Raw genomic sequence first — 23,404 nt, forward strand, 5'->3', positions numbered from 1 at the left:
CCCAGCATCTATTGCCAAACAAAATTCTCACAAATCATATTTTTTTAGCATAAAAGGCAAATTTTGGTGGCCCCATGTATTCCTTTATGCAAAAGTTCTGAGATCAATAGGAAGAACATGCTTGTGGGCCATCACTACTGCTTTTACCTAATTTGGTCTTTCTGTGCCTATGCCCTCCCCACATTTAACCACTCGGTGACTCTGTCTCTCCCCTTTCTTCTTTCTCTCCTCTCAGGTTCTGGCCATTAGCTGGAGAAGAACCAGTAGTATCCTACTCTTACATTGAAGCACATTACGTGTGGCACCTGCTTTGGGAGTGGGGTGGGGAACCGTAGTTCTTTTCATTCACAACTGCTGTGGATAAAGCACTTCAGTTCAAAAGCACGGCACTACTCTTCTCCAGTTGCCAATACTGTTGCTGACAGTGGAGTAAATGCTGTCCTAGAAGTCAGAGATGGAAATACCAATTAGATCATCCAGTCCATATCCCCGAAATGGTACAGTAGATTCTTTCATGATTCCCAGACCAGCCTCCCATGAACCCCCAGTTTGAGAACCACTGAGTTTAATGAGGGTCTAAAAGACTGGCTGCTAGGGCCTATAATATCCTGCAACTTTCTATAATAGGCAGCAGATTTAAAACAAATAAAAGGAAGTTCTTCTTCATGCAGCGCACAGTCAACTTGTGGAACTCCTTACCTGAGGAGGTTGTGAAGGCTAGGACTATAACAGAGTTTAAAAGAGAACTGGATAAATTCATGGTGGTTAAGTCCATTAATGGCTATTAGCCAGGATGGGTAAGGAATGGTGTCCCTAGCCTCTGTCTGTCAGAGGGAAGATGGATGGCAGGAGAGAGATCACTTGATCATTGCCTGTTAGGTTCACTCCCTCTGGGGCACCTGGCATTGGCCACTGTCGGTAGACAGGATACTGGGCTAGATGGACCTTTGGTCTGACCTGGTACGGCCTTTCTTATGTTCTTATAAGGGATGTCATGGCAAGGGATGTCTTTCAGAGCAAGAAGAAGAATGTTTAATGTTAAAATTGCCATGTTCTGTAACCCTTCAATGATGCTATCATTTATGAAAAGAATTTTAAAGAAGGTTTGATCTTTCCAGCTTTAGATCAGTTTTTATCACAATTGTACTGTTTTAATGTAGGGTGTGTGTTTATTTTCTAGATTTAGTGTATGTCCGTGTCTGTGTGGATTTAATGCTGGTGAAAAGGGGAGGGTCAAAGACACTGGGATATCAACCATCGGGCCAGGGGTGGGGTGCAATATAACAAAATGGTGACAGTGGAGGATACCAAGCAGAGATTCTTTCCCCCACTCCCCTCCAGACAAGTGGGAGAGACCAGCCTATTTGTCTTTCTTTTGGGGACAGCCCCTAAAGGGATCAAACAGCCACTCTTCAACAAAACACCAGTTGGGGAGACTATCTCACTATGTGTATGTACCGCACCTAGCACAATGGGACCCTGATCTCCGTTGGAACATCTAGGGGCTACTATAGTACCAATAATAAATAATAGGAATAGCACAAGGCTGTTGTTCTGGGATAGCTGTAATAGGACGTTTAAGTCTGAGCACACCCACTGTTTTTACTGGGTTTTCTTAAGTATCATGAAAATATTCCTGTTAATAGATTTTGTAAAACTTTTATTTAGAAAAAACTAAATATAGGGTCTAAACTATCTGACGGTGTCCCTTTTAAACTTTACTGTAGCTAGTACTGTAGTCCGAGGACCAGATTCATTGTCCAGTGATGTCAATTAAAAGACACCCCTTGGCTTAAAAGGAGAGTGGATTGGATTCCAAGTGTGCACAAAGCCTTAGAAATGTGCAGGGGTCGCGGTTGTTTGTGTGAGTGTGTATGTGTGTGTAGAGTGGATAACGCACATTTCTGCATTTAGTTTTCCTCTCTGTTACCCCTGTACTTTCACAGACATATAACAGTATTCTCCTTGATATCACAAAGCTTCCATGACCCAGTGGGAGGTATAATTGGATAAAGTGGACTTTTCTGTATCATGTTTGGGAAGGGGGGAGGGAGTTTTGTTTTTTGCATCAGCAGTAGTGGCATAGATACATTCTCTTTTTTAAAACAGTTGTTTGTATCTCTTATTTCCTTTTTAGTGGTTGAATCAGAGCCACAACGCATGTGTCAACTATGCAAACCGAAATGCAACTAAGGTGAGGAGATGCTACATAGGCAGTCTCTACAGTAAGTCTGATCTTTTTTGACACTGAAAGCGTAATTCCTGAATCTTGGGCTTTAACAGAAACTGCAGGGTAGGTGCCACAGCAGGTTTATGGATTGGCCTTTCTCCTATGGAGCCTTCATTATTAAATTGTCTTAGATAATAAGTGGACTGAGTTTGTGTTTTCAGTCTAGTCCCTGGTTCAAATCTAGTTCCTTTTGTTCAAATCCTCAAAGTACCAAAACCAGGGGTATTGTTCCAGAATAGTAGGGCTGTTGCCGGTCTGGGTTTAGGTGATATAAGCAGGTGTAGTTCCTATTCTGCTTGGTAGAATATATGCATGCTGGATGTAATCCTAATTTAGCTCCTTCCTAGGGGTTTGACTTTATTGGTAACTCAAATAACCTCAACCAGACGTAAAACCATTCCCCATGGCAGGACCTCTCCGCTCTAGAGTCTGGTTCCTTCTGGTACTTGCTGGTTAGTGCTAATAAGAAGCTAGGGTGACCAGATGTCCCGATTTTATAGGGACAGTCCTGATTTTTCGGTCTTTTTCTTATATAGGCTCCTATTACCCCCCACCTCCGTCCCGATTTTTCACATTTGCTGTCTGGTCACCCTATAAGAAGCATCTGCTAGTGTGATTCCTCAGTATTCAGTCTACACCTTCAGACAGGTTTCAAGCATTTGAAATCAGGGTGACTGCATAGAGGAGTTCTGCAGGGTCCTAGAGTCCATCCTCCTCTTTACAGGTGGCCTGGCAGAACTTGTTAGATAAAGCTGGCACAGGAGCTGTACAGGCATGCCCTCTGTATCCAATGCTCTCGTTTTCAAGAGCATTTAAAAGTGGGGATTCTGGGCCTCTTTCCAGACACCAAGCTTCTCTCTTCTCCAGTACACTTGGCACCCACTAATTTGGGGAGATGAGTCAGTTTCTCTTCCAGATCTTGGTCTCCTACATGGCAGACAACATGCTGCCGCAACTGCAATTTGCCCAGTTGATAGTCTTGATTGGTAAAAAGAGACATAATTTAACAGAGTAAAGAGAAAATATGATCGATATTTGGCTTTTCTGATGACAAAAGAAGACTCCACGATTAAATATACAACCCCTGGTGGGGGGTGGGGGACAAGTCCTTCCCCCATTTTGTTACTAGCCCAGGGGTGTTCCTCTCAATGCAGTTGCAGAACTAAACTGTTCTTACTCCGAGTCTTTCTTTTGCCCCTCGTCCCCCAAAACTTTTATGTTGTTGTATCACTTCTCATGATGTCTGAGAGCTCAAGGTATGAAGCTGAATTAGAAGCCATCGGACTTACATGCAATAGATTCTCATTAAAAGCTAAAAGAAGTTGTCAGGTCAAGATAACCTTTGGGTACGTCCAGACTACCCACCGTATCGGCGGGTAGCGATCAATATATCGCATCTCGTCGAGACGTGATATATCGATCCCCGAACGCGCTCCCCGTCGACTCCGGAACTCCTCCGGAGCGAGCGACGGTAGCGGAGTCGACGGGGGAGCCGCAGCCGTCGATCCCGCGCCGTAAGGACGGGAGGTAAGTCGGAATAAGATACGGTGACTTCAGCTATGGTATTCCCCTAGCTGAAGTTGCGTATCTTACATCGACACCACCCCCAGTGTAGACCAGGCCAAAGAGCTATAGTTAAATCAGAAAGCTTTGGGTTCATAATGTACGTGTGTGTGTGTGTGTGTGTGTGTGTGTGTGTGAATAGTTCTGCCACATCGCACTTACGTATAATATTTCCAGGACAAATAGTAAGTTTCTGGTGCTAAATAAATAATTTTCCAAGTCATAGAATCATAGAATATCAGGGTTGGAAGGGACCTCAGGAGGTCATCTTGTCCAACCCCTGCCCAAAGCAGGACCAATTCCCAACTAAATCATCCCAGCCAGGGCTTTGTCAAGCCTGACCTTAAAAACCTCTAAGGAAGGAGATTCCACCACCTCCCTAGGTAACCCATTCCAGTGCTTCACCACCCTCCTAGTGAAAAAGTTTTTTCTAATATCCAACCTAAACCTCCCCCACTGCAACTTGAGACCATTACTTCTTGTTCTGTCATCAGGTATCACTGAGAACAGTCTAGATCCATCCTCTTTGGAATCCCCTTTCGGGTAGTTGAAAGCAGCTATCAAATCCCCCCTCATTCTTCTCTTCTGCAGACTAAACAGTCCCAGTTCCCTCAGCCTCTCCTCATAAATCATGTGTTCCAGCCCCCAATCAGTTTTGTTGCTCTCCTGCTGGACTCTTTCCAATTTGTCCACATCCTTCTTGTAGTGTGGGGCCCAAAACTGGACACAGTACTCCAGATGAGGCCTCACCAATGTCGAATAGAGGGGAATGATCACGTCCCTCGATCTGCTGGCAATGCCCCTAGTTATACAGCCCAAAATGCCATTAGCCTTCTTGGCAACAAGGGCACACTGTTGACTCATATCCAGCTTCTCGTCCACTGCAACCCCTAGGTCCTTTTCTGCAGAACTGCTTCCTAGCCATTCGGTCCCTAGTCTGTAGCAGTGCATAGGATTCTTCCGTCCTAAGTGCAGGACTCTGCACTTGTCCTTGTTGAACCTCATCAGATTTCTTTTGGCCCAATCCTCTAATTTGTCTAGGTCTCTTTGTATACTATCCCTACCCTCCAGTGTATCTACCACTCCTCCCAGTTTAGTATAAGTCCTTTAAGTCAGTGGCTCTCAACCTTTTCAGGCTACTATATCCCTTTAAGAGGTCTGATTTTTTTCTTGCATACCCCAAGTTTCACCTCACTTAAAAACTACTTGCTTACAAAATGAGACATAAAAATACAAAAGTGTCACAGCCACACTCTTACTGAATATTGCTGACTTTCTCATTTTTACCATATAGTTATAAAATAAACCAATTGGAATATAAATATTGTACTTACATTTCAGTGTATAGTCTATAGAGCAGTATAAACCAGTCATTGTCAGTCTGAAATTTAAGTTTGTACTGACTTCGCTAGTGCTTTTTCTGTAGCCTGTTGTAAAACTAGGCAAATCTCTAGATGAGTTGATGTACCCCCTAAAGACATCTGTGCACCCTTAGGGGTATGCGTACCCCTGGTTGCGAACCACTGCTTTAACCCACTGGTTTTCAACCTTTCCAGAATACTCTACCCCTTTCAGGAGTCTGATTTGTCCTGCGTACCCCAAGTTTCACCTCACTTAAAAACCACAGGGGGCCCGCAAAGGTAAGTTACGTGCTTCAGCCCCTGCAACCCAGTGGGGCTCAGGCTGAAGCATCTAACTTAGCTTTGCAGGGCCCACTGTGGCACTGCTTGCTTGCCACCCCAAACACCAGCCCTGCCCTTGTGACCCTCCTAAACACATCCCATGACCCCCAGGTTGAAAAACGCTGATCTAGATGAGTTGATGTATCCTCTGGAAGACCTCCACGTACTCCCAGGGGTATGTGTACCCCTGGTTGAGAGCCACTGCTTTAACCTACTCCATCAGGCTGTAACTCCTGTTGTTTTGGCAATCCCACTAGCTAACAGGGCCACGTATAACCCAGCAGCTGTGACAAAACCAAACATTTTTAAAATAGTAGTAGTAGTAATAATAATAATAATTCAGAATTATTTTCATAACCAGAATTCTGTGTTGAAATTGTTTTCTTTTTCTTTCCTTTCCAAAGCCTTCTCCAACATCCAAGTTCATCCAGGGCTACTTGGGAGCTGTCATAAGTGCTGTCTCAATTGCAGTGGGTAACACTTTATATTTCTCTCCTCTAAAGAAATAACTTCTCCCCCATATTAATTTTGTATTTTTTGAGAAATGGTTTGTTTGAAATGGCAAAGGGCTTTACTTTAATAGACATAACCTAGATTGAATATCAAGAAAAGATTGTTAACACTTAGGGCTCTCTGTCCATAGGCACCCAGACTTTGCACCACCAAGGCATTACGCTCTACTTAAGGCTATGGCTACATTACCACTTATGCCACGCAGGGGTGTGAAAAACATACCCCTGAGTGACATAAGTTTTGCTGGCATAAGTGGTAGTATGCACAGCGTTATGTCAGTGGGAGAGCGTCTCCCGCCAACATAGCTACTGCTTGCTCGTTGAGGCAGTTTTATTATGTTGACGGGGGAAGCTCTCTCCCATCGGCATAGAGCGGCTACACGAGCGATCTCACAGTGGCGCCACTGCATACGCCACTGTAAGCTTGCTGGTGTAAACGTGGCCTTAGCTCTATGTAGTAGAAGTCAAGGTTATGTCTTCACTGAAAAGTTAAATCGAGTTATTTACCCTCAAATTAATTCCCCCACTGTATAATAGCACTTGAGCTGCATAGAATGATTGTATTAGCTGCACAGATTGGTTGTGTTAGTAGCTGACGAGTTCTGCTGACTTGAGGTTAGCCCAGGGGTGGGCAAACTATGGCCCGCGGGCCGGATCCAGCCACTCAGGGCTTTGGATCCAGCCCGCGGGATTGCCCCCCGTGGCGCAACGGGCCCTGCGCCGCTCTCAGCAGCAGCCAGCCCAAAGTCCCTGCGGCCCCCGGGCCCTAGCCTCCAGGCACCGCCCCCCGCAGCTCCCATTGGCCAGGAACAGGGAACCACGGCCAGTGGGAGCTTTGGGGGAGGTACCTGGAGGCGCGGCAAGGCCAGCGCACACGGAGCCCTCTGCCCCCCCTCCCGCAGGGCCGCAGTGCTTCCTGGAGCGGCGTGGGGCCGGGGACAGGGCAGGCATGTAGGGAGCCTGCCCTGGCCCCGGTGCATGCCGCTGCCACCCCAGAGCCCGAACCCCTCCTGCACCCCACCCCCCAACTCCCTGTCCTAAGCCCCCTGCCTGCACCGCGCACCCCTCCTGCACCCCAACCCCCTGCCCTGAGCCCCCCCTGCACTCCGCACCCCTCCTGGACCTCAACCCCCTTCCCTCAGCCCCCTCATATGCCCCGCGCCCCTCCTCTGCCCCAATCCCTTGCCCTGAGCCCCTTCCTGCACCCCATACCCCCTCCCACACCCCGCACTCCACTCCCCCAACCCCCTGCTCCAGCCCTGCATACAATTTCCCCACCCAGACTTGGCCCTCGGCCCAAAATGTTTGCCCATTCCTGGGTTAGCCTCGATTGGTGGGCCAACTCAGATTAAAAGCACCACTGCACTTGAGTTAAGGGTTTTTGTGTGTGGGCAGGATTTTTGTTATGGGCATTATTCTAGTTGTAATTTAGGTTAACTCAGCAGTGAAGACAAGCCCTTACAAGTTTACATCCCTAAGTTTATGGCTTAGTGGTAACAATCAGGTTTATAATTCTTAGACTTCCTAGAAGCACAAGTTCAACTCAGCTATTCATCATTTGTGTAGAGTAGATACATTTCCAGAGTTGACTCAGCCATTCTTCTTTTCAAGGTGGGCTTTCAAATATGGCCTTAAAAACTAAAGTGTTCTGTTTGCTCTGCTTGGACATTAAAGATCCCCTGGCAACTTTTATAAGAGCAGGGATTGCCCTGTTATCTTGGCCAAAACATCCCCCATCTCTCACTTTCCTGCAGTTGCCAGTAGGCTACTGCCCTTCACAGCAGCAGTGGGTGTTTCTGTGGTGTTGTCTATAAATAAAATGCTCGGACCTATGAAGTCAACAATGTTACCTGAGTAAGGACAGCAAGATTGAGCATAGAGTTTGTTGAATGTTTTGAGATTGTTTGGACTGAAAGTATATATCTTTATCTGACACCCTTGTGTTAGGGCAAGTCTACACTACAAAATTAAGTCGTCTTAAGTTACATCAATTTACAGCCTCTGCAGTAATTCAACTGCTTTTGCATGTCCACACTATGCTTCTTGTGTTGGCGCACATCCTAACCAGGAGCGCTTACACCAATTTCACTGTAAGTGTGGCCATTGTGGGACGGCTTCTGAAAGGCAGCAACAGTCGATGTAAGTAACGCAGTGTCTACACAGACACTGCGTCGACCTAACTACATCAATTTAAGCGCCATGCCTCTCATGGAGGCGGAGTTATTAAGTCGGTGTAGTGGGCGAGTTACATCAGTGGGAGCTCCATTTTAGTGTAGACACTTACAGAGTTAGGTTGATGTAAGCTGCCTTACAACACCCTAACTCTGTAGTGTAGACTAGGGCTTAGTCGTTTTTCTTCTTACGTGTAAATTTCCGCCTCTGAGTGTAAATTACACTCATTTTGCACAATTACTGATTGTCACGTTACTCTGCTTTACCTCTTACATTCTACATACAACTTCCACCACAATTTATGTAACTGCTGAATTTGTCCTAGTTTCTTCACTATTTCCTCAAGCAGTTACCTCCCACCCCAGATCTTCCCCCCCCCAACACATACCACCTATTAGCCCCCCAGGTGCGCACACAGAGCAGGCAAAAGCCTGGGAGAAGATATGAGCCTTTCACCATTTCCTGAACGTCAGTAGCTCTCATATCAGCAGAAAAAGTGGATTCCAGATGAGGGACCCTCCACTGACAAAGCTCAGCGCTAGCCCGTAACAGTCACATCTGTGGATTGTTAGCAGGGGCATCCTGGCTGATCTTATTTGTCATAATGATACATCACAAGGCACTGTGGCCTCTCACCTAGATTTGTACTGTAAGTATAAATGTAACATTCATATTTATTATTAATCCTAAATCATTTCAGTCCAGTTAGCCCATCCTGTTGGAATTATAATCTGAACAACACATCTTTCTGGCCAGTTTTTACTTTGTTTGCTTATATAGTGTCATTGTTATACAGTGCCTGGCCCTATCAGTTTGAGTAAAAGTAGTCTCATTCACTTGGAGCTCCCTTCCTTTTAGGGCAGTTTTGAACTGAGTGAGATCCTCCTGCTGTGCGGAGACAAAACTTTTTACAGATGCAGTGATTTTACCTGGTAAGCGGCTAGGTTAATAACCAAAGTAAAGTTTCTGAAACAGGTATTCCACATCTATCTGTTAAACAAAAAATGATTGAGAAAGAGCCTTAGTTTTTGTTCCCTGGGATTCTAAGGCCTTAGACCTCATTAACTGATCTCTGCTGTCAATTAGCAGCAAATCACCTCCCAGTGTGAGCCTATTAAGACTAGATGACCTGAAAACAAGTGCCATTATCTCCAGTGGTCTGCAGAGACCTTGTATTAATTAAAGTGAGTCCCTTCCATGTTTGCAGCGTGCAAGTGACAGAAGGAGAGCTAGTTGGGGGGAGGGGGGGAGGGGGAGATCAGTACAGAAAGGTCATGACAAGTCAGTTGATTTGAGGTCATATTTTCCATAGTTTAAATACCCTTTGTCTTTATCTAACCACCGTGGGCTAGGTTCTGCTCTCAGTGACGCCTGTATGACCAAATCAGGTTGCAGGGGTGTAACTTACAACAGAATTTGGCCCTGTGTTTTTAGCAATTAACCAAAAAGCTCTGTAATGCTTTATAAACAAGCGTTTCCCCATGACCGCAGAAGTGGCATTTACTGCTTTGCGCTGCCTTGTTCATTCTTATAAATCTAGTTCCTTTCTGCTTGACTCATTTATTTGTCCTGTGACTTTCGTCTACACATCCAGTGCCATAGGGGGTAACTTTTTTTTTTTTTTTTTTTTTGAGCTCTGTTTCAATCTGGCCTCCTTGCTGTGCATTTCTTTAGGAGGCTGTCATCTTTTCTGGGGATCAATTAGACATTTTTTCTTAGGGAAAAGGGGTTTATTTGGCTCTTGCTTATCCTGTTGCACTCAGGTGATGTCAGTGGAGTTACTCCTGTTTTCATCAGTAGAAGTGAGAGGAGAATCAGGCCTGATGGTGTTTGTCAGCTTTCGTGAACAAATTCTACTGACTATAAACTAGATTTTCATTCAGAGCCAATACTGGTCTAATGGCTTGAGATTCCGACCGGGAAGGATGGCTACGTGGTTAGAGTGGTAGCCTGGGATCTGAGATCACTTCCTTCCTCTACCACAGACTTCCTCTGGGACCTGGGACAAGTCACTTTGGCCCAGCTTCGCAAAGGTATTTAGGCTCCTACCTTCCGGAAGTTAGGAGCCTAAATGCCTTTGAGGAGCTGAGCCTTTGTCTCTCTGTACCTCAGTTCCCCATCCACACAATGGGGAAGCTCGCATTTCTCTACCTCACAGAGAAAGTGAGGATAAGGACATTTAAGACTGCGATGCACTCAGCTACCATGGTAAGGGAGGCCAAATGAGCACCTAAGAGTCAGACAGGAGATGTAGGTCAAAATGTTCAAATTGGGTGACTGAAGTTAGGTGTCTAAAGAAGTGGCCTGATTTTCAGATGTGCTGGACACCTGCAGCTCCCAAATGAGGTCAGCGGGAGCTGCCACTTCTCAGCATCCCTGAAAATCAGGCCGCTTATTTAAGTGCCTCAATGTAGATTAGTTAGATTAACTATAGGGACCCATGTCTAAAGCTTTTGGCCCTGGAACCTGTTCCCTCTCCATCCACTGATGCACTATGTAACTTAGGGCAAGGAAAACTATACTAGGTCCAGGAATTTATTGCTTCACCCACCCAATCTCCAGATAAATTAGCCATTTAAAAACAAACTAGAGAATATACTTTAGGCAATAATCCTGCATTGACTGAGGAAGAAGGAGATGAAGTAGCAGTTTTGACAGGTCTCTTCCGTCACTGATTTACATAGTTTTTCTAGGATATTCTGCAAATATATTGCCTCCACAGACAGACACTTGCTTCCTGTGTTCTGGACAGGAATAGAGGGGGGAGGGTAGACGTGATTCTTTAGATAGAGGTGGTCTTTACCCCCATTGAGCACATATGTAGAGCTAAGCTAACTATTTTAAAGACTGTTGGATCGATGCAGCACAGCATACAACTTCCAAGAGTGTGGTTCTGAGGAAGCAATATGTTTAAAGGATTCTAGTTACTGGTAAGTAACCTAGATTTATTTTTTTATCCCTCTGTGATTTTGGTTTATTTTTATCTTGTTCTCAGTATTCTTGCCAAAGCAAGCCTTCTTTCTGCCTTTTATTTTGCTTGCTATACGCTTAACTGGTCTCCTGAACGCTAAGCAAGAATTGTTCTTTTTCAACAATCAGAGTCCTGTTGTTAGAGCTTATTTACCCAGTATGGATATCTGGCCGCTGTTCACTGTGGTAATATGTGAAGTACAATTAGTATCAGCTGGTTTTCCTAAACAAGACAGACAAAGCCAGGGGACATTGATAGGAATTGAGAGAAACCAGGTATATTTTAAAATATTTTTTTCCCAATAAGTCAGAGGGGTTTATAATGATCTGAAAACCCTTTACTTGTAATCATACACCCATACCTGTAATTTGTCAAGCTTTGGGAAGATGAAAAATGCTATGTAAGCGAAAAGCACATTATTATTCCTGTTAATAATTTTTGCAAGCATCATAATTGGACATGGTTCTTAGGTTCCAGATCCAAACATGACAAAAGTGTAGGTGTTTGTACCCAGGGCTTTGGTTTGAACCCATCACTAACCCCAGTACTGAACTGCGAACCCTTCCAGCTTCAGAGTCAGCGCTCCAGTACACTTCCGCTGTGATAACAGCCTCCATTTGGGGGTCAGAAATGCCCCTTTAAAGCTGTGCTGTTTCTTTGACATACAGCAGCTCAGTACAAGAATCTCAGGCAGCTGTGGAAATGTCACCAAAACAATCAGCTCAATGCACAGCATGGTGATCAAATGGTTCTACAGTAGGTTGTTGAACCAGAGGTTCGTGCAACTCCTGTGCTATCAAAGGGGTGTGTGCTCCGTCAATCAAGCAGTTGTACTTGTGTTCAGTTGTATTACATTTTGGTGGCAACACCAGATTACCAGAAAGACACTGATAATTTGGCAGGAATTCAAAGAACCAAACAAAGGATCAGGCCTGGAGGGACTGAGTTACTAGGAAAGATTAAAAGCGCTACATATGTATATAAATTGTCTAAAGAATGCCTAAGGGGGTACATGATAACAGCCAGTAAAGATAAAAAGAAATGGAAGGTTTAGATTGAATATGGAGAAACTTCCTGACAGTGAGATGTATGGGGCTGTGGAATAGTTTCCTTAGAGAAGTGGTGCCTGCCCCGTTCTTTTGGGCTTTTAAAGCTAGATTGTACAAAAGCACCGTAGGGAGCAATCTCATATTGGCTAGGAGATGGACTGGATGATCCAATAGGTCTTTTCCTTCGATGACTTCTGTAAATCATACTAGGAGGAGGAAAAATGGGCAATAGAGGGACTGATATAAAAGTGATTTAGAAACATTGGCTGGGGGGAAGAATAGAATGATCCTGGAATGAAGCTTAAAAGAGTGTTTAAAAAAAAATAAATCCAAAGAGTGGAAGACGTGGAGGTGGGGAACTATGTGCAATAGAAGCAAGTGTTCTTACCACTGATTGGTTTTCTGTGGCTTGACAAGCAGTGTGGATGATGAATGGTGGTTCTCTTGGTGTCTAGGCAAGAGATCTGGCACCAAGCCCTCCCCCCCTTTTAGACACTCTGGACCTGATTCTCCTTGCACTTATGCCGTTGTAGCTTCAGTGGTTTAAGTAGAGTTACTCCCAACTTACTCCAGTGTTAGTGAGCAGAAAATCAGGCTCTCTGTCCCTAGGCTCCCCTGTGAATGATTTCCAAAGCTGGCAACTAAACCTGCTTAGCCTACACCATGCTCCCGGCAGTATCCATTAGTCCAAAGGGCTGCCTGGGTGGGGGGTCTTCACTGGCTCAGCAAGCCACGGAAAACCAATTAGCAGGTAAGAAAATTTTTGTTTTTCTGTGGCTTGGCTTCCCAGTATGGATGATGGGTCTGGTTAGCAACACCCACCCAGGGAGGAGAATGGGAAATTAACAGCCAGCTAACTGAACCGGCTAAAGTGACAGGAGAAGAAAGTTGGGCAGTCTGGAAAGAGAAGGGAAGGAAGAGTGCTCCATTGAGGAAAGCCACCTTAAGGGCAGTAATAAATTATTTTCTTGGAGCACTCTATATGCCAATGCTTCATCTGCTGGCAAAGGCAGGTCCGGTCAGTAGTGATTGGTGAAGGTGCAGCTGGCGCTTCAGAGTTCATCCAAGGGAGGCCTCTCTTCTCTCTACCCAAAAAGTGGCTCTGACAGAATGCGCTTGAAGTTGAATCAGGGAGGGGAGGCTCGCAGAGGTATAGGTGATCAGGATGGATACAGCAAGGGAGTATGGTCAGATGTGCTTTAATCCTCTTGCAGGAACCCTTGAGGATGAAGAAGGAATAGGGCTTTCCCCCCTCCTTTGTTCATGACAAGTAGGTCTTCAAGGCTCTACAGACGTCCTCCGGCACTTGGATTTCCAACTGCATCTGGGGTTTCCTTCTGCAATTGGGGTCACAGCAAACATTGGGGTGGGAAGTCTCCTGTTTAAAATGAAAAGAAGCTGGGACAAGTGTGAAATGCTGCTTTTCCCTTAGGTAAAATGAGGTGAGCGATTGCAGGCCACTGCTGTGAGCCCCCCTCACCCTTCAGGTGGAGGTGACGGGAGTCTGAGCGCTGTCATCCAGGAGAGCATAGTAGGGGCACAAAGGGCCTGGAGCAGCCTGTTGAGGTTCCAGGGAGGGAGCAGGGACATCACTGGAAGCCTAAGGTAGTACATGGCCTTTAGGAATCTAGTCACAATAGGGTTGAATTTCCCACAGATACCCCTAGTGGAGCCCCTTGGGCTTTCGAGGTCTGAAGTTTGGATCCCTGTGGAGCTAGCTGAGATACCCTCATGTTAGAGAGACTCCAGGATGTCTGCGTGAGGGGGGTTTCTTAGACAGACTCCAGTGGAACCAACACCAGGCTGAGAAGATGGCCCACGTTTTGTAGTAAGCAACGCTGGGGGACTTTTTTTTTTTTATGAGAACATGAGAGTGTGGGGGACTGTCAGAAATAACTGCCTTTTAATTAGGAAGCTTCTCTTCTGAGCAGCCTGAATGTTAAGACTGTCTGCTTCTACCTCAGGGGACACGTGGAAGGGCTGGTCCGGAGGGTATCCCTCTCTCCTGTCCCCATAACCCTTGGGTGTTGTGCTCACACCTCGATCTGCTGGGGGGAACTCTGAAATGAAGTGAGGACGTCCAGTGTGGAGCTGCTCAGACTGGCAGGTGTCTGGGGCACTGCTCGGCTGGCATTTCAGACACACAGGCCCTGTAATAAAACACTGGAGGGTACCCAATTAGGGCACCTCATGGAAGCCTGATTTGGCTGTGCAGTCTTCATGGCTCCTGTCTCTAAAATGGCCCCTCACTATAAGACACCTGCTGCCTTCCTCCCCAAGGGTACGTCTACACAGCACTTTGGAGACCGCAGGAGTGAGTATCCCAGCCCGGCTTGACAAACTTGGGCTAGTGGGGCTCAAGCTAGTGCTCTAAAAATAGCTGTGCAGACAGTGCTTTGAAGCTGCTGCAGAGCCGGGACGCCAGCCCAAGCCACAACTTCGAAGCACTGTCTGTACAGCTGTTTTTAGAGCGTACGTGCGAGCCCCACTCGGCCAAGTCTATAGATCCAGGCTTGGAGCTCCTGTGGGCTTCAAAATGCATGTGGACATACCCCAAGAGACCAGTGAGCTTGGAGCCAGAGGGCCTGAAAGGAGAGGGCCTTGGCTCCAAATCTTTGGCTTCTGGTTGGTCCTTTGCTGCCTGACTGACATCGAAGGAGAGAAACCACCCACTGACTACTCTGGGGAGCCGAGACACATCATAATAGTTAATGTTATATGGGGCCTTACATTTGTAGGTCTCAAAGCACTTTACAACGGAGGAACGCTATTATTATGATCTGCATTACACAGAGAGGGTAACTGAGACACAGAGAGCTTAAAGGACTTGCCCAAGGTCACCCAGAGAGTCAGAGCTAGGAATAGAACAGCGGTTCTCAAACTGTGGGTTGGGACCCCGAAGTGGGTTGGGACCCCATTGTAATGGGGTCGCCAGGGCTGGTGTTAGACTTTCTGGGGCCTGGGGTCAAAACCGAAGACTGAGCCCCACTGCCCAGGACAGAATCACAGGGGCTTCAGCCCTGGGCGGCAGGGCTCAGGCTACAGGTACCCTCCCCCGGGGCTGAAGCCCTTGAAGCCTCCCTGCGGCTCGGGCAGACTCAGGCTTCAGTTCCTCCTCCTGGGGTCTTGTAGTAATTTTTGTTGTCAGAAGGGGGTTACGGTGCAATGAAGTTTGAGAATCAGTGGAATAGAAACCAGAAGTTCTGGCTCCCAGTCCTGTCAATCCACTAAACCAAAGGAGCCTTGTAGGGTATAATGGAATAAGATCAATGATATACTTTATTGTGCCAACTCCTCAGCTGGTGTTAATCACTGTAGCTCCAGTAAATCATCAATTTACTCCAGCTGAGGCTTTACCCCTTCCAGCCTCTCATGGGCAAGAGTTCCCAAAAGAAAACATTGGGCTGTCTAGGAGGCGTAAGGGGAACTTGGCCTAAGAAAAAGACATCACTGAAATAATACTTAAATTAATTCTTTGCTTCGGTGTTCTCAGAGCAGGAAGGGGGACTGGCGCTGCAATGAGACATACATTTTCTAGAGGAGGAAATCAGATGCATGTCAGATCAGGTGAGCAAGGAATCCAATGACTATCGGGAGACTGCGGAAAGCTAGAGTCAGCCTCAATCCGGCCTGGAACCGCCAGCAGATCTCGAGCCGATACAGTTTGAAAATGCCAGTCCTATAAATTTTGACTTTGTTCCAATATAGAACAAAAATATTCATAATTTCCTGCAGAAGGAAAATGTCTGACCAGCTTCAGTGGGAAGATTGAAAAAGAATAAGAAGTGAGCAGACAGCCTTGGTAACTCAGTGTGGAGAAATGTAAGGTAATGAGCAATAAACAAGAAAAGAAATTATCTGCAGGGATGTTACATTGAGTGTAAGCTCTCTGTTAAGTAGAAGGATCAGAGGTGGTGTGGGATAACACTATCATACCTAGCTTGCATCAATTATTAGCAGTAAAATAAAGGGTAACAAAAATCTGCTGTATATAAATAAATTCTGAGCGGGTTAGCTTAGTGATTTAGACAACAATTTGAAGTGCACTGAAGTCAGTAGGACTCTTTTTATTGATTTCTGCAGATTTAGGTTCTGGCCTTTAAGCATCCAATTTGAAACACTTAAGTTCCTCAGAACCAAAGGTTCAAAACCTTCCAGGATCATCCGACAGAGATAAACAGAGTTCCATTCAGTACGGTGCGTAGGAGGATCTTTTGGACAAGCCTTCAAAACCAAGGTCCTGCCTGCTTTGTGTAAAGATCCTATGGGATTTCTCAGAAGCGTAAGGGCTTTTTCCAGTGTCCTTAGCTAAATTTCTGACCTCTCCCAACTGTGCAACGTGCTGTTTAGCTTATTGCTCAGCTGGTTAGTTGTCTACCTGTTGCCCTCCACCTCAGAGGGGCTGTGTGATATTGTTGGCATCATTCTGATCTCACACTAGGATGGTCAGGAAGTTATACCGGTGAGAACCTGGTGTAAGTGAGATCAGAATTAAGCCCTGTATGATGATGATGATGTGTGTGTGTGTGGTATATGTAATTCCACATGAAGGCATCAGTGGTGACTCCATAGTCAAGACTGCATTCAGATTTCCAGTTATAGTTGGGATTAAATCCTTTGTTGGGCATGGAAAATAATGTCTGTATGGTTGCTATTGACCATGCTTTCCCATGGGTACAGACTGAATTTCCAAGAAAAGTTGGAAGTAAATCCAGTCATCAGCTAGGAATCATGGGACTGAGCATATGTTTGTATGAGCATGTTGCCCTCTGTTGACTGCAGGGTTGTTTTGAATTTCTCCATCTTAAAAACTGAAGGGGAAAAAAATCCATATGCTTTTGTTTGTATTGTATAAGGCTAATGTGTGTCTTTGTTGTGTGGGCAGCATAAGATCTGTGTTGTCTGTAACTGTTCATTTATATTCTTTTAAGTGCTTGGGTTTTGTAAATTAAGTGACAGCTAACAATGCATTGATTGCTTAGCAACCTTAACTGGATGTTGGGAAGAAAAGAAAAAAAAGGGGGGGGGAAGGGCAGAGAGGGTGTGTTTGTGTTTGGACTATAATAAATAAAATTGCATATAAATGTAACCCATGCTTACTCACTGTAGCAGTCTGTCTCCTCCTGTCAGGGCCTGTAACATGGGCTATCTGAGCTAGTGGTTGTTGGAGCCAGGAGTCGAGTCAGGATCAGGTCACATACCAATGGTCAAAGCCAGAGTCAGCAATGAAGCAAATTCAGCAAGCAGGAGTAATGCAGCCCAGGGAGGGTCATCGAAAATATTGGCAAATGCGTGTAAGAAAGAGTCTCACTTGGTCAGTGCTGAGGGATTCTGTTCTAGAAAGGGAGAGGCCCACACCAGGGCCTCCCCAGTAAGCAGGCTCCGTACTAGCCCCACATTAACTTGATATCTGGCATGCTCCTGGGGCTAGAGCATAAACAGGAGTCTGCATTGGGTACCGAACCCACGAAACTTACTGCCGGTACCATCATCTCTCTGGCAAAGGAACTCTGGGACCGGTGTCATAAGAGAAGCCGAACGGTTACCCACAGCCATTCAAAGCGCTGCAGCTTGCTCCTGCAAGAAACGATTTCCTGTCTGCAACTGTTGTACTTGGTCTTTCTGTTTCTGGTTTTCTGCCTGAAGGGCAGCAAGCTGCTCCTGAGAAGGCTCAGAACCCTGGGGCAGGACCCCCAGCAGTGTCCCCCCCACGTCCAGGGGTCAACAATGAGTCCTGGACGAGATTGAGGTTGGTCTGAGCAAGCTGTCTGGGCTGTAAGGTGGGCTGTCTGACCTAATGGTTGGAGCAAGAGTAAAGTCAGGGTTGTGGTCACGCCAAAGGTAAAACTGGAGTCAGCGACTGAGGTCAGGGTGTGGAAGCAGGAAGGGGCAAGGCATGACAGCAGGAACAGGGATGAGGCATGGTAGGTGGGAAAAGAAGCAGAAGCCAGGAAAGGAAGCAGGAACTTGGCCTTCAGAGTCTGGGCAGCAACAGGCCTCGCAGTTAGTTGCTCAGATGGGACTGGAACACCCAGTGGTGTCCAATCAGCAGTCTGCTATTAGTCAGTGGGTGTAGCTTCTGGTGGAGGGGTATTAGAAGCAGTTTCCTCCTCACCCCTTGCAGCTTGGTGGCACAGAGGATAAGGTTCCCATTCAGCGGGCCTAGGTGTAAGATCTGTGGTACCTGATGCCTCCAGTGGCTGGATCACATAGAGGTTTGACAGGTTTCAGAGTAGCAGCCGAGTTAGTCTGTATCCGCAAAAAGAACAGGAGTACTTTTAGTCTCTAAGGTGCCACGAGTACTCCTGTTCTTTTTATAGAGGTTTGAGTCTGCTACAGCCTTTTATAGATGCCAAGGCCAGAAGGGACTACTGTGATCATCTAGTCTGTATAGTACAGGCCAGAGAACTTCCCCAAAGTAGTTCCTAGAGCAGATCTTTTAGAAAAACATCTGATCTTGATTTAAAAATGGTCAGATATAGAGAATCCACTATGACCCTTGGTAAATTGTTCCAGTGGTTAATTGCCCTCACTGTTAAAAATTTACACCTTATTTCCAATCTGAATTTGTCGAGCTTCAACTTCCAGCTATTGGAGCGTGTTATATCTTTCTCTGCAGGATTGAAAGGCCCATTATTAAATATCTGTTCCCCATGTAGATACTTATATATTGTGATCAAGTCATCCCTTAACCTTCTCTTTGTTAAGTTAAATAGATGGAGCTCTTTGAGTCTATCACTAGAAGGCAGGTTTTCTAAGCCTTTAATTATTCTCGTGGCTCTTCTCTGACCCCTCTCCAATTTATCAACCTCCTCCTTGAATTGTGGGCACCAGAACTGGACACAGGATTCCAGCAGCAGTAACACCTGTGCCAAATACAGAAGTAAAATAACCTCTCTACTCCTGCTTGAGAGTCCCCTGTTTATGCATCCCAGGATCACATTAGCCCTTTTGGCCACAGAATCACACTGGGAGCTCATGTTCAGCTGATTATCCACCTTAGCCCCAAAACTTTTTCAGAGTCACTGCTTCCCTGGGTAGAGTCCTCTCCCATTATGTACATATGGTCTATGTTCTTTGTTCCAAATGTATACATTTACACTTACATATTAAAATTCATTATTTGCTTGCACCTAGTGTATGACGCAATCTGTATCAGTGACCTATCCTTTTCATTATTTATCACTTCCCCAATTTTTGTGTCATCTGCAAACTCTATCAGTGATAATTTTATGATGTCTTCAAGGTCATTGATAAAAATGTTAAATAGTCTAGGACCAAGAACTGATTCTTGCAGGACCCACTGGAAACACACCCACTCGATGATGATTCCCCACTTATAATTACATTTTGAGACCTATTGGTTAGCCAGTTTTTAATCCATTTAATGTGTCCCATGTTAAGGTTACATTTTTCTAGTTGTTTAATCAAAATGTCACATGGCACATAAGAATGGCCATACTGTCCGTACTAAGTCAAAAGCTGTAGAGAAGTCTAAATATACACCTCTACCCCAATATAACGCTGTCCTCGAGAGCCAAAATATCTTACCGTGTTATAGGTGAAACCGCGTTGTATCGAACTTGCTTTGATCTGCCGGAGCGCGCAGCCCCACCCCCCCGGAGCGCTGCTTTACCGTGTTATATCCGAATTCGTGTTATATCGGGTCGCGTTATATCAGGGTAGAGGTGTACTATGTCAATGCCATTACCTTTATCAACGAAACTTGTAATCTCATCAAAAAAAGATATCAAGTTAGTCTGACAGGATCTCTTTTCCAAAAATCCATTTTGATTTGGCATTAATTACATTACCCTCCTTTGCATTTTTATTAATTGAATGCCATATCAGTTGCTCCATTAGCTTGCTTGGGATTGATGGCCGGCTGATAAGGCCTATAATTACCCAGGTCTTCCCGCTTACCCTTTTTAATAATTGGCACAGTATGAGCATTCTTCCAGTCTTCTGGAACTTTCCCAGTGCTCCAAGATTTATTGAAAAACAGCATTAACAGTTCAGCAAGCTCCTCAGCCAGCTCTTTTAAAACTCTTGAATGTAATTTATTTGGACATGCTAATTTAAAAATGTGTAACGTTAGTAGTTTCTGTTTAACATCCTCCAAAGGTACTAGGGGAATGGAAAGTGTTATCATCACCATCTGATGAGGCTAGGTCATCTGTTTTTCTCCCAAATACAGAACAGAAGTATTTATTGAACACTTCTGCCTTTTATGCACTATTACCTCATGCATCCGACGAAGTGGGTATTCACCCACGAAAGCTCATGCTCCAATACGTCTGTTAGTCTATAAGGTGCCACCAGACTCTTTGCTGCTATTATTGATAAGTCTACCATTTCCATTTAGTAATTGACCAAGACCATTGTCAGGATACTTTTCTGTTCCTTATATATTTTAAAAACTCTTTCTTCTTAATGATGTTGGTCATAGATTTTGCCTTGTGTTCCTTTGCTTCCCTTATCAAATTTCTACAATTCCTAATTTATGATTTATATTAATTACTATCAATTTCCCCTGTCTTCCATTTGTTAGATATTATTTTTTTATAGCTGCCTTAACTTCCCCTGTAAAGCAGGTTATTTTTTTAACCAGCACCGTCTTCTCTCTCAGTTGTGGGATTGTGGCATTTTAGTCATCTACTAAGGTGTTCTTAAATGCTTCCCAATTATCATTCACATTTTCTGATTAAATTCTTCCTCCCAGCTTATTTAGCTTATAATTGTTTTCAGCTTTGTGAAATTGGCCCTATTAAAGCACCAAGTATATATATATTACTGATCTGGACTTTATTCTGCTTGCACATTATAAGTGTGATCAAGTCATGATCTCTTGTACCTAAGCGCCCATTAATTTTTAGTTCTGTGATCAGTTCCTCTTTATCCCTTAGGAGAAGGTCTAATAAAGAATTCCCCCTTGTTGGCGGCAATACTTTTGGAATGTGTTAGGAACTTGACATCTATAATGTTTAGAAATTCCAAGAATGTTTTAGTCCTGGCAGCATGAGACCTCCAGCATATGTCACTCTCAAATTGAAGTCCCCCATGATTAAGCAGTTCTTTTTTCTTCATGTTGGAGATAGGTGCGTAAGAAGGCAGTCATCTTGTTCCCTAGCGACAGCTTTGACAGCTGAGTCTTTTAGCTCATGCAGTAGAGGCTTATGCTTTTAGATCCAGAGGACCTAGGTTCAGTCCCTGCTGCCGATGACCCACCAAGGGGCATCATGTTACATAAACATTTTAATGTGCCAGTCACTGTTCACATGGAGACATTTGTCTTTTAACAACACTGTAATTTTACGGTGATATGATTGCTACTTTTTCCTCCCTTCCCCCCAAATGCTGACTTTTAATATGCACGGTGGAGGCTGGCCAACTTGATTTTGCTGCTGATGAGCACCCTGGTGTTCTAGGGATCAGTGAAACTAAAGAGAGGTGAGGAAAATAATGGAGAATTTAGTGTAACAACAGTCTGGGTATAATACAGAAGAGAAACATAGTCTCTTAATTACCTTGTCTAGTTGGCTGAGGCATCAGATGTCATACGTTTTCCCTTGGAAACAATGTAATGAAACTAATTACTCTTTATTTAGCACATGTGCAAAGGTGAGCTACAGTTTTAGGGATGCTCAGACCCTGTGCTTAGCATAACTCTCATCCACTTTTATATACAGTGACACCTGCACTAAGGACTGACTCTCTAATAGGTGCCCCACTATTTTAAACAATCACTTTAAAGCATCCAAGGTTTTGTACATAATCAATTAAAGGGGGGAGGGATAGCTCAGTGGTTTGAGCATTGGCCTGCTAAACCCAGGGTTGAGTGTTCAAATCCTTGAGGGGGCCATTTAGTGATGTTGGGGATTGGTCCTGCTTTGAGCAGGGGGTTGGACTAGATGACCTCCTGAGGTCCCTTCCAACACTGATATTCTATGATTCTATGACCAGCTCTCACAGGCAACCTATTTTTGTGAGGCTTAGGGCAACTGCATTGCTTAAGATGGATTTCATTATGTGTAATGGATTTTTGAGTAGAGATTATGTCCTGATCCAACCAAGTACCTAAGCATGTGCCTAAACTTTCAGCACATAAGTAATCCCATTGAAATTAAATGTGAGCTTGTTTACATGAGAAGGTTGTACCAGTATAATTTAAGTTGTGAATTTAAACTGATCTAGTTAAACCAGTGCAAGAGGCTTTGTGGATGCTTATTTCGGTATGTGAGACTTATTTCAATTTAGTCTAAGTCAACTGGGAACAGGGTTAACGGTATTGAAATAAGCCACTCTTAAACTGAAATTTAGTGTGTCCACAAACCCTTTTGCACCAGTTTAACGCTATCTATTCTGGGTATTGAGATCGTCTGAAATATCGGAGCTCTCAGATAATGGATTTAGCCTCGCAACACCCCTGAGAGGCAGGTCAGTGTCATCATCCCCATTGTACAGAGGGGAAACTGAGGTTTGGAGAGACCAAATGATTTGACCAAAACCTTACAGGAAGTCTGCGGCAGAGCAGGGCTTGAACCCAGGTCCCGCAAGTTGTAAGTTAGTGCCCTAATTCCACTGTGTTTTAAACACTTGTTTAACGTTATACCAGTGCAAATTTCTCATGTAGCTAGCCCTTAGTGATGCTACTTCCAGAAAGATGTAACTTACACCTTTAAAAAACAAACAGAAAAGAATACTACGGAAATTGTTTTGGACTGTCTTGAGGTAGCTTCTATCTGAGCTACAACCAGAGCTATTTAGCTTATGTTACTTGCTACACCCAAAGAAATCCACTAAGTTTCTTAACTCCTTGAGCCAGAACTGTTTGGCTTCCAGGGCTTACAAATTCCACTGAGGCTTCTGTACAGGTGCTAAGCTGCTTGAATCAGAGCTTATTTGGTTTAAGATTTTTTTTCTGTTTGTTTCTACAAAGATGGTAAATGGTGTGAAGAAGTTTGTAAATTGTGCTGGGAGCTGGAGCTCTGAGGCTATAATTTCCATGCAACTCCCAACTTTTGTATCTAGCATCATCAAAAATAGTTTTGTGCAATTAGAATAATAAAATATCAGGGTTGGAAGGAACTTCAGGAGGTCATCTAGTCCCACCCCCTGCTCAAAGCAGGACCAACACGAACTAAATCATAAGGAGCCAATCCAAAACCCACTGAAGTCAAATGGGAACCTTTCCATTGACTTCACTGGACATTGAAATAGGCCCT

At 44.7% G+C, this 23,404-nt stretch overlaps 1 protein-coding gene across 1 annotated transcript in view; it reads left to right on the top strand.

The window, feature by feature from the left end:
• Nucleotides 1-23,404, top strand: part of SFXN5 (sideroflexin 5) — a 166,938-nt gene that overhangs the window by 59,952 nt on the left and 83,582 nt on the right. The window contains exons 8-9 of the mRNA XM_026659548.1: nucleotides 2,138-2,194; nucleotides 5,880-5,945. Coding sequence (XP_026515333.1) covers nucleotides 2,138-2,194; nucleotides 5,880-5,945 — 123 coding nt within the window. The remainder of the gene's footprint in view (nucleotides 1-2,137; nucleotides 2,195-5,879; nucleotides 5,946-23,404) is intronic.

This window comes from Terrapene carolina, unplaced genomic scaffold, assembly GCF_002925995.2.
Source record: "Terrapene carolina triunguis isolate 2854851 unplaced genomic scaffold, T_m_triunguis-2.0 Scaffold633, whole genome shotgun sequence".
Lineage (NCBI taxonomy): Eukaryota > Metazoa > Chordata > Testudines > Emydidae > Terrapene > Terrapene triunguis.